The 11,979-nt window shown below is 40.3% G+C and overlaps 1 protein-coding gene across 2 annotated transcripts; it reads right to left on the bottom strand.

Moving 5' to 3' along the window:
• Nucleotides 1-522: 522 nt before the first annotated feature.
• Nucleotides 523-10,701, bottom strand: LOC109984893 (putative helicase mov-10-B.2). 2 transcript variants are annotated; one of them, XM_020635056.3, is made up of 23 exons: nt 10,437-10,701; nt 10,238-10,340; nt 8,615-8,796; nt 8,184-8,280; nt 7,906-8,047; nt 7,516-7,768; nt 6,751-6,864; nt 6,478-6,655; nt 6,061-6,203; nt 5,764-5,940; nt 5,365-5,477; nt 5,026-5,222; nt 4,342-4,439; nt 4,071-4,168; nt 3,885-3,983; nt 3,694-3,796; nt 3,484-3,601; nt 2,534-2,722; nt 2,364-2,435; nt 2,155-2,280; nt 1,985-2,073; nt 1,131-1,243; nt 523-1,027 (listed from the first exon to the last, which is right to left on the bottom strand). In XM_020635056.3, exons 1-23 carry the CDS (start codon nt 10,586-10,588, stop codon nt 966-968), a joined length of 3,018 nt encoding a protein of 1,005 aa, XP_020490712.2. In that variant the 5' UTR covers nt 10,589-10,701; the 3' UTR covers nt 523-965. The 2 variants fall into 2 exon arrangements, with proteins under 2 accessions (XP_020490712.2, XP_020490711.2); XM_020635055.3 differs by having other exon boundaries at nt 6,478-6,658; nt 10,437-10,699.
• Between the last annotated feature and the right edge of the window lie 1,278 nt (nt 10,702-11,979).

The raw sequence follows: 11,979 nt of genomic DNA, 5'->3' as shown, positions 1-11,979 counted from the left end.
TGATAGTAAGCTGACAGTGAGTTTTCCTCATGTAACCCACCTTGCAGATGCTCTTCATTTGTTTGAAAAATTCATTCTTATCATATTCTTAGATGGGTTAAGTTTCCCCGTAGTCACAGTTTACTGCATTGATTTTTATTATGGAACAAACCACAGCAAATAACAGAAAATCATAAAGACAGACATCAATCTAACCCATCTAATGGTCCTGACTATTTCCTGTTCCTGTTTTGATGACATGGAAACAGTTTGGACATTTGCTACACTTCCATTGTACAAAAGCTGAGCTATTTCAAATTCAAGAAAATACCAAACAGTTCAAAAGATCAACATTTTTAACTTGGTTAATTTCAATAAAAAAAAGTTGCATTGAGTTTGGTGATCTTAAATAAATTAGACATATCATACATGGAGGGAAGCGTTCTATGCAGAGGATTCTCTGAAAGAACAAATGATGAAAAACCTGCAGATAGGATACCAGATTACTCTTGAATGAGCGGCGTCAAAAACTGTTACACAATAAACCTGAGACTTGCACTTTTTATTGTTAAAATTCTTTTTAGATTTACAGTCTCCAAATATTTTGCTGTGACTTTAAAAGAGTGAGAGGAAATGTGCTGCTGTGTCAATTTCAAAGTGTTAATGCAAATCCCTGAAGTATCAGAAGAAAAAGTGTCAGTGCTGAACAACATTCACCTCTACGTCATTGATGATCTTTGGTCGAGTTCATAAAGCTGACATTTGAAAGATTACCCAGATTGTACAAATATATTAGAATATTTTTAAAATATAAATATAAAGAATAAATTCTAGTTCCATTTAGCCCTTTTCTGAGAATTTGAGTGAGTTGCAGAAACCTTGTTTTCCTGCTTTTTGTCTCAAGCCTCTAAGATAGAAATATACCCCACATAAAAACAATCCATCGATTCAAAGTTCAGCATGGAGGATGGGGAGCTTCTTTCCTCTCACAGGTCATTCCTCCACTCGGGGTCTAGTTGCTGCTGGATGGCACTCTCAGCAGTCACCACTGGCAAGAAAAGATTCACAGAGAAAGAAAGACAAGAGTTCAACTTCAATTCGAAGAGTTCATGTTGAGGGAAATGATGAAAAAAAGGACGTGTGTCTGTCACCTGTTGCCTCAATGTCTAAGTAGAGAGCAGCCAGTCGTATCACTACATCCTCCTCTTCCTCTGCATGGACAACACCAGTGTAGCCTCCCTCGTCTTGGCAGTACTGGATGAACCTGCAGACGAGTGCAGAGGGAGAAAACAACAACAGGGTTTAAAGAGACTGCCTTCTTGAATCTTGAATGTGATGTGAATATTTATGCCTGCGGTGTTGTAGTTGAGTCACCAAACCTCAAGTCCGAGTCAAGCCTCGAGTCCCCAGTCCTATTTGAGTCTGAGTCACCAAAAAAAATTGAGTCAAGTCCCCATTACCCGAGTCCAGCCCTAGTTTCCAAAGCAAAATCAGAATCGAGTCCAAGCTGATTCCCCACTGCTAGAGTCCAAGTCTGAGTCCTCAGGGTTGAGTAGTTCCTAGACAGGCTTCAGGGTTTCATGCTCTAAGGCTGAGCTTTAACTCTCTGCTATCTGTTTATACTCTTTCTGTTGAGTAGTGCATGCTTTCATGTGTTGTAATGATAAATGAATGTCGTTTTCATCTATTTACTTGAAATGATCAGAGAAGTTGTTTACAGCAACTGTAAACGTCATGTGTGCTGTGATGTCAGTCACTGCAGTCAAAGCCTGTTTTAAACTGTTATTAGTGGACAGGGTAGAGAAAACTCTCCAGAAAGGAAGAATGACTTTACCGTCTAAAATACATTTTGTAAGGAGGACCACTGTTTCACTACAAACTATCTCAGTGTGGGACCATTTCATTTCTTACTAGAAGATTTTGAACGGTTGTTTTGGAGATTAATATTATTAATGACGTCACAGTGGGTTGTGCAGGGAACAAGAGACAGTCATGTGACACGTACCGTGCCCAGGTAGGATCTGTGTTAAGCACTCTGGGGTTTCCCACCACAATCAGCAGGGCTTTAGCTCGAGTCACAGCCACGTTGTATCTCTGGAAGGAAAAAGAAAGTGTATCAGAACAATATGTTTTTATGTTACAACTGAGTGTGCCTGCATGTGTTGTGCTGTATACCTTCTCATTCTTGACGAAGCCGAGGTTGAACTTTTGGTCTATTTCTACGAAATTGGAGCTGCTGCGGACTGTAGACACCATGATCACTTTCCTCTCCTGACCTTGGAACTCCTCCACAGAACCAACCTGACACACAAATGTATATTCACACTTTAAAAAACGCTTCTGCTGTTTGTTTCACACGAATAAGGGTTGACATATTGTGTTACCTTAAGGCCATTCATGTCCTTAAATTTAAAGTCTTTCCCAACTTTCTCCAGGGCCTTTCGGATTTTCTGCACCTGCGTGACAGCCAGAGGAAACAGATCCCGCATTCATTTACAGATCAACAACAATAAACTACATTCTTGTATTGTGTTTGACTTGAATACATTCTGACCTGTTTCCTGTAGGGGGCAATGATGCCAATGTCCTTGGGTGCAAGAGTACCCTGACTCTTGCCTTGCGTCTCCAGCAGTTTCCTGACGTAGCTCATGAGCGTCTCCACCTCTGCTACGTTGAAGAATGAAGGACTGCTGGCTTCACGTGCATCGACACCCATCACACCATGGAAGATCAACGGGAAGCCCTGTGAGATATATTTGAGATTTATGTGAAATTATAAATCAGAAAGAACACCTTTAAGCCGTACATTTTCAAAGACAACATGTTCAAATAATTATTTCACTTCATGCTGAGGGGAAAAACATTGAACATGTTTTTTAACCATGTGTACAAAGTGGTTGCTGGGATTTGTAGTGTGTATAGATACAGTGTTAGTTAGTTGTTTCTTTTTACTTAAACTCTAAAATCAGTCCTTTCATTATTTTTTACTTTCTAAGGATAACAAGTTCATCATTTTTTAAGCGCAGACAAGTATTTTTCATACAGTGTTAGGTAGAATTGATTGATTGAAACCAATCCGACTTTAAAACATTTTATTACTGCTGAAAATGTTCAGTTTTAAGTTTTAAACGGGAAAAAAACAACAGTGTACCAGAAGGGCAGTATAGAATAACTAATACTAGTCAATTTCCTCCCTATCGATAAGTCCTAGAGATGTCAAAGCAAAAACAAAATGTAATTTCCAAATGCCTTAGTTACCTTGAAATGTCTTTTATTCCCACTGACAATCAAACCCCTAAAATAATCAATTTACATTGACACACCCAAAACGATAGTCCTCACCTGCAGCAGCCTAAACTATCGAATATGTGTCATTTGCTGTTTTAGGCAACAAGTCTCAAGGAACACACATTGTATTATTAGTTTGTTTTCATAATCTGATTTCTAAATGATCAGATTCACATACTCTGTATTGTACATAAATGATAAAAGAAGAATCAATACCTGCTTCGGGAGATGTTGCCATCTACAGTAGGAGTTGCGTAACATTTCATCGGCGCTAGCCTGCAGCTCTCCGTCATAGAAGAGCTCATTGGGAACTTTCAGAATGGCAGGATGAGACCTAAAGATGGATAAACATACAAATAAAAAAAACACCAAAAAGAGAGTGAGGAAGCAAATGATTTCTGTCAGGTAATGTCCCAGAAACCACACCTGTAGTTCTTCAGCAGTTTGGTGACAAAGCTGTTGTTGAACACTCCCTCCTCCTTCTGATACAGAGGGAAGTCTTTCATCAAGCGCTCGAGGAGGGACACTCCTGCAGCAAACAGAGACTTTTAACACTCAAATGTGGTTCCAAATCAAGAGTTCCTAACAGGACAGTGTGTTAATGCGCTTTTACTTACCCATGCCATATTTCTGCGCAAACGGAGATCTGAGAATGGGCCCAAGCTGCTTGGGATCTCCAGCAAGAACAACCTGACCAGACTTCGCATGTAGTAACCCTTTGTCCAAGTGATAACAAAAATGAGCCAACACACAGGACAAGTTCCCATATGGTTACCAAAAATGTACTATGTTTCCCCCTGTACCTGCAAGGGGGACTATGCATTCAGTCTCGATGGCATGTCCTGCCTCGTCCACAAACACGTGAGTGAAATGGCCTTCGGGGATGTTTCCTGAGACCATCCTGCACAGATCACAGAGCACAATTAAACGTATTCCCTTAGGAGTTCATCTGTAACACTCACTGTTTGTTCTTTAGATAAAGGCTACAAACAGGCTGTGAGTAATGAAGTTAACAACAGTGCATACAGCTTTTAGAGGGTCATGCAGGTGAGCAAACTGTCAATCTTTCACTACCTGCCAGCTGTTAACAGGGTGGTAACCATGATCTTATACTCCATCAGCTTCTCTTTGGCAGGAAAAAGGTAACACTCTCCAACCAGGTTAGTGCAATCCTGTGAAAGTAGAACCATGTCCATGCACACAAACTCAGTGAGGTTAGAATGAGACCTTAGAATACACAAATTTTCCCTAACCCCCTAACCCCACATAGAGCAACAGCAATGCAGAGAGAAAGCAATTAAGTGGTCCTGACCATTGACTGTATGAAACATGGACGTTGTGTCTGTGACGTTAACCATTTGTTTCAGAACGACAAAACACAGTCCTGGTGAATCATGAAAATGTACGCATAACTCTTACACTTCAAAGAATCCACCCCCCTAAGCTTTTACCAAGAAAGAAATTAGCTATTCACATGAATCCTTTTTTTGTACCTGGCCATAAAGTGTTTGATTCTGCCGTAAAAATGGTCATTTAAATCTGGAAGGTAATCGTTGATTCTTTGGCTTTTGGAACGAGCCTCGAGGAACTTCAGCTTTTTGCACTTCTGCACTGGCCTCAATTTTCAACACCTGACTCATTTTGTAATTACTGTAATGCTTGTTCAAGTCCACTAGGGGGTGTAATTTAGCTCCCTGCTTTAAAACAATCCTTGTTTTGTTGAATTGAACCTCTTGCATCAAATGCACTGGTACTGACCTTTATTTCTTCTGGGACATATTTGGGGTCCCTGCTGCTTGCGTACATGCGGTACACTTTATGCCGGTCCACATGATCCAGGATCTTGCTGCAGAGCAGATCAGCAGCGCTGTTAGAGGGAGCGCAGGCCAGGATGTGGCAGGAGGGCTCCTTCTTCTCTATCTGCTTGATAGCCTCCACCAGTGTCACAGTTTTCCCTGAACAGACCAAGAACTGTCAGAATGCAGTGGACTGACTCTCTGGTGTTGTGAGCATTTGGTAGGATAACAGATCAGACATGAGTAGCTTTAACAGTGAGGCTCATGTGACAACAAAGTTATATGCTGGTACTTGCTGTACCTGTTCCAGGAGGGCCAAACACCAGGTAAGGGGCCGGTTTGCATGTGCCAGCTACAATGTGTTGTATAGCTTTGTACTGCTCTTCGTTTCTCTCCAGCTTTGAGTCAAACAGCCTATCAGGAACAGAAAGATGATGACAGGGCTTCGTCACAGGTAGAATAAGCCATTCTGTTTACATGCACAGCAAATTCAATTGTTTCATCGGGTGACACAAGATCCTGTTTTTTAGACAAAGCTACAAGTATAATCACAAGATTTATCTTTAACATTTGTCTTTCACATTTTAAATCAACCTCCAACAACAAGTTGTATCAGCTAATCCCTCCACTGCATACAGTATACAATGCACTTTCTACAGAGTACATACAGTATACATCACAAAACATTGGTGTGCCTTACATGAGTCGGGGAAGTTCGGGTTGAAAAGAGGAGAGGGCGTCTGCAGAGGGGAACAACACGTCTTTCAGGCCGCGTGCAGCCGCCAGCTCCGCCGCTCTGTGCTGAACACGCACAGTCAGCCGGTTGACTGTGAACTCAACATGGAACTTCATGTTATCAACAAAACGAGTCAGCAATCTGCAAAGAAAGAAAAAAACAATGGGAATCCAAAGATTACATACAAAATTAAAGTAGACATAAACTTATTTTTTATCTTAAATACTGTATATTGTGTTTTTAATAAAGTTTTAATCTTACTCTGAACTGAAGCCGAGTCTAACGCTGTCCAGCTGCACACTGTGGACGTAGCCGCGGTACTTCACCTTTGTTTCCCCCACAGGATACGCCAGCAGAACATCCCCTGGGAGCACGGACGGGCGGTTCTCCGAGACACCAGGTACCTGCCAGGTGAATATGTAGCAATATTTATAATATGATACAAAATAATGTAATAAGATATATTATGAAATAATATAATAAATAACAAAACCAATACATAAGTGAAGAAACATGTTCCATTCCTTGCTTGATAAGTATTAATCACATTTCTGTTCTTCCTCCTTTCCAGCTACTAGAGAGCCAGCTGGAGCAATTGATTTTTTTTTTTTTAATCTCCAGAAGGAATGAAGAAGTACAGGAATGATTTGATCAGTGAATGAGTGCCAGCATATTCACCTCCAGAACCAGAAGTCTCTTGTTGACATTATCTTTTTTCATGGTGGCGAGTTCTCTATCATCATTGGGGATGTTGTATCTCTTGATGTCCACCTCCATCTGTTGCTCCTCGAGAAACAGCAGCATCTGAAACTTCTCACAGTAGTTCTCCCAGCTCAAGGGACTCTCCAACACGTTCCTTCTAAACACAAACAAGAAGAAATGTACTGATGTTTGGCCTCAAAGATAAATCGCTCCGGCTAGCATTAGGCCGAAGGACAGAGCTGAACTGACCTTCTATCAGAAAAGAGCGTGGTCTGCTTCAGTGACTGGATGAGCTGGTTCATGTACGCTGGAATTTTATACTGATTCAGCTCAACCACATTTTTTAGCTGCATCACAGAAAGCCTGGAGAAAGGAGAAGAAATGCAAATGGTAAGAAAAAAAAAAACACTCATCTTCCTCCTGTGCAACATCTTCAGACCACTACATACATGTTGATGAAGTGTATGTATGTGCTAGGGTTGAGCCTGGGACAGCTCAAGACTGATGTAAGCCCTGCTTATTGTAATAATAATAAGGTCAAAGTAACATTTACAGACTGTATTTAAAGATAAATTATTTTTAGGTTCTAAAAGATGGAATTGTTGTCATGATCACTGGAAAGATTGAGCGTGACACTTATAAATACCGTGGCGCAGGTCCCACCAAATCTCAAAAAACATTATCACTCAAACTGTGTTGCTGAAAACAGTGTGATTGTGAACAAGGTGAGGCTCATTTGCATATAAAGGGACTGTGTTTTCCCTTTGCAGGAATGCATAGTAGCTCATTTAGTAATGTCCAAACAGCACTGGAGCACAAGGTGCTATTGCAGTGCCGTTTTGGGAGAATTTAACCCTTTGCATGTGCTTCGTGAAGAAGAAAGTGAAGTTTTCCGTCCAGTTTAGCGAGCACAAAAGACACCCAATCATGTTGTGAATGAGACCCAGAGGTTTACAGCATTTAAATGTCAACATCGGATGTGTGTTCCACTGTATGTTGAGAGAATCATGATACCCTTCAGGTCGCTGTCCATCCACAACCGTATAGTTGACTTCAGGAGTCCATTCAGGGAGTGAGCGAGGTTTGTAGGGGGCTATAGGTGCCAGCTCCAGTCCTAAGGCAGTTATGCACTGAGCCTCAATGTAGCGCACAATGTGGAAGGCAGTAGTAGACGGCTGCAGGTCTGGTTTGAATTCAAAGGCGAGTGTAGCTGGATAGAAACCAACCGAACTGCACTTGAAGGTCACCTGGATTTCATAACGTTGACCTGAGAAGAGAAAAAAAATAGATGATCTTGTTTTTTTTATTGTATTCATGGTAGATTACTGTGTCTATTATTTCACTCTCAGGGGAGATACAATATGAAATCCCAAATCCAGACAATACTTTCTGTTTTTGCATTACCTGGTTTAAGCAACAGAGGATTGACTTTGGTCACGTGTCTGTCATCTCTCAGAGTGAGGTACTTCATCCAGTTCAGTGGGGTGTAGTAGGTGAAATACACCGTTTCTGTTCCAGTGTTTTCCACATACAGATTAACCACGCACTGTTTAGAAAAAAAAGACAAAAAACGGGTGCATGCAGCCTCGCATTTGTACCAAGGCAAGAGCCAACAATTTGCTACATCTGATCTCTTTGTATGATCGTCAAGGACAAATTGCAGGTTTTAGTGACAGAAATACCTCAAATGTTTCATCCACTCGCAAGCTAAGGGTCCCGTTGTCAAACTCATGCTCAGAGTTGATGCAGACCCCCCGTTTGTCAGAGATGAACTGAGCTCTGTGGGTGCAAAGAGAACAGTTTATGAACCAAGTATCAAAGTGCAGTGTGACTATAAAGACCACCATTTAATCTGAGGGCCATATTCGTTCTTGTAAATTCTTGATTTCTTTGGCCATAAAGAAAACAAAGAAGACAGAGGTAAACAAGAATAAAGGGGGAGGAACCTTTTTCTGTTTTTGACTTGAGAATTAATTTAGCTCATTGTCTCTAAGCAGTTGAGACAAACTGGTTTAGCAACAATCATGAACAAGGAGTGATAAAGATTAACAACACCCAAAAAAATGGCGCAATGGCATGGAAATTAAGTGTACCACTAATTTGGTTCTTTTACCTGTTTGTTTTCAAGCTGGTTATCAGAAGACCGGCCAGTTTCCTGCGGGCTCGAACTCCCGTCTGTGCTTCATCTCCAGAGGCGGCATTCTGTTCATTCAGTGGACTGGCTGCTCCACACTGGGCGGGCTCTGGTCTTTGACCACTGGGCGAATGCCACTGGTCCACGTAAAAAGATTTGACCTGTGCACAGGATGACTTCCTGTCAAGTCTCTCATTTGATCATTAATTAATTAAATGTCAAAAACGGGAATGTCCTCAATGATTATAGATCTAGATCTATATGATATTTACAGATATGTCAACATCATCAGCAGCTTTACTTGAGATATCATCAACAAGTTCAAAATAGTCTGAATTAAGGTTTGAACATAGATCCAACAGAGCATGAAACTGATGTGATGCACAGAGAGTTTATAGATCTTGATCATTTTCAGCTCTTGTCTCTTGTTGAGCCTTTATAAACAGTGTAATAACATATATACAGCATTCAGTAACATTAGAAAACCCAACAAAACAGATATGAAGACACAATCACACAAGACATACACCGATTCATAATACATAGTCTATGTGTGCAAATACAGGCTTCCGATTAGAAAGGGGGATGTCATACAATATATGGAATGAGAGAACATCACAGGAATCATGAATACCTGGACTGTCTGAGTTGGTTTGCATGCAGCCCGCACAAGGAGCCCATTAGACTCTCAGTCATTCTAGTTCCTGCAGCTGGACCCTGACCTTGGCTTTCGAGAGGATTCAATCCTTCTCTGAGACAACTGGTAATGACCTCCATCTTTTTTCTGTCGTTTAGTTTTTACACCTTTATCACATTTTATTTGTGGATCTAAAATCAATTCAATATGTAATATACATACAATAAAATACAGCATTGTGCAAGTTCACTCTAAGCTTCAAGTAAACAAGCTAACATCTTAACACTTATATCAGCTGATTCCTTTATTGTCATATTTGATGGTTTCACACGTCCATGTTGCGAGAGCATCAAACTGACACATGTGTGAGGTTTGGTCGATGTTTGGACTGCAGGATAACCTTTGATTTGTACTTTTCCTGTAGGAGGCGACTGAAAGTGTAAACCCCTTTATTACAATAAGCTGGAGTACTGCTATCATATTTACTTTAAAGCAAAAAATACATCAGTAAAACATCAAACATCAGAGCTATGACTTTACTGAATGTATGTTTGCCAAGTGCCAGATGCTCAGTGAGTACAGTGTTGCATGTGACCACAGATGCAAAAGGCTCCTTGACCACACCTTATTATGTATCAAAAGTTAAATAGGTTACATTTTGATCCTTCACGAAGAGGAATTAGATATTCAAAAATAGATATATTTTAACAAATCATAGCAATCCGTTGTTCTGATCTGATTCTTTAAAATAAATTCATACTTAATGATGTGCATATAAATGTACTCTTTCTGAGGATTAAGCTTCAAAAAATAGTAAATCTGTAATTCAACCTGGTTGATTGTGTTGATTGATAATGTCAGGTCAGGTGTTGTAGAATATTATCAACGACTTTCAAAAGTTGTAAACACGAAGCTGCACAGTTTCATATTGGAGTCGAGGTGTCTTAGAAATAGATGTTGCCTACCGCAGAGTTAAAGCGGATCTCGTCGTTTCGTCTTGTGATTTTGCGAGACATTTTCAGGGCATAAAGGACTGAACCAAAGTTTGGATCTTTTGTCCCTGGAGTCCTAAAATAAACACAAAAACATTTAATTAAAAAAAAAACAACAACAACACAAAACTCATACACTGACCTTTTTGTCCCCATCATGAAGAAAACTCACCTGCGTCTGAACTCAGTATTGTAAATGTCTCTCAGTTCAATTCTGTCTGTGATGGATGCTTGATTCGATTCATTTAAATACTCAAAGAAGTCGAGTCCGATCTGGCAGAGTGCAGATGGACTAAACTTTACTCTTGCCCTTTTTTGCCCCATGGTACCGGACTGTTTTGTCTACGATTAATGACACAAGAAAACTTCTGAGTTGTTACTCGCCTACTCGCAAATATATGGCCTAGCTGATCAGCAGACGAGTTTGCGTTGTAGAGGAAATCCAATGAGGGTGGTTCGCTTTTGACTCCTGGGCAGTCCGTGTGGACGGTGTCTCTGTGTATTTAACCCTGTAGACCCCAATTTAGAAAAAAGAGCAATTTGTTTCACCCTCTAGATATTGTTGCAGGAGTCGCTTTTTTTTTTTTAGGACGGCTATAGGTGATGTAAATAAAAAAACGTGATGCACGTCCGCTGCAGCATTCTGACGGTCAGGTCCGGGTGATCAAAGCAAGCGCACCATCCGTCCACACAGTCCTGAGAAACGAAACCTAAATCTTTGGGGCCAAGGAAGTAAAACGAAACAACAAACAAGTTAGACAAATACAACGCTATTAAAAGATTTGATAACGATGAGTCAGTCTGGTGTTTTTTTTTTTTTTTTTCCACATGACTGACTTTGTCACGTCCTCTGTTATGTGGCGACATCACGCTATTGCTGCCTACCTGGGCAATATTGTTATAATATATAACAATATTTTTGTACTAACTTTGTTTCACTGCCAGGAAAAGACAGACTTAAAAACGATCACAGCAATCAGTAATAATTAAATACTTCATGAGCTTTCACAAAAAATGCAATTATGTTATTGGCCCATTTAAAAATCAGTCTAAACCAAAATGTCGATTGCAAACCGGCTCTTATAATGTGTAGCCTGTAAGAACAGATGGGTTTCTTAAATGAAACTATAGTGGCATTGTTGGCATAAAGGCAACATCCTAACGCTGCTGTCTATGCATATCAGATCTTCTATAAGGAAATAAAGCTGCCAAACTCATATGAGCGAAGGGTCAAGGCGTGTCTCGCCCTTAACACAGTCCAAATGACTCAGCGACGCTCTGACGTCACACAGGTAACAACGATCAATTAGTCATTAGACTGAAATTATAAACTTTGTGTACCAGCTTCCATTTTTCCACGTTTTTTGGTTTGCATATTGAGGAACAGGCTATAATAGGAAATAGTTTGGTGCTTAAACCATAAAAGTTGTATTGTGGTTTTGGTTGCATGCTTAATATTTTAGAACAAGTTGAATATAATGAGAGGTGTTGTGATCCACTCTCCCTGTTCAATGACGACTTTTGCATCAAGTTACTGAATCTGCTCTCTTGACATTCAGGATTTTAACCGTATTCTGCACTACTCAAATGCATGGACAACTTTTCTAATTGCCAATCAGACATAAGTCCTCATAAGATGATAGTAGGTTCACTGTTTGCTGTTGACATGAAACAAATGGGTCCATAGGCTACTCTCCTTGTTTCTGGTCCGTAAC

The sequence above is a fragment of the Labrus bergylta genome, chromosome 12 (genome assembly GCF_963930695.1).
Source record: "Labrus bergylta chromosome 12, fLabBer1.1, whole genome shotgun sequence".
NCBI classification, from domain to species: domain Eukaryota; kingdom Metazoa; phylum Chordata; class Actinopteri; order Labriformes; family Labridae; genus Labrus; species Labrus bergylta.
The sequence above is the reverse complement of the archived record's forward strand: the minus strand, read 5'-3'. Positions and strand labels throughout refer to the sequence as shown.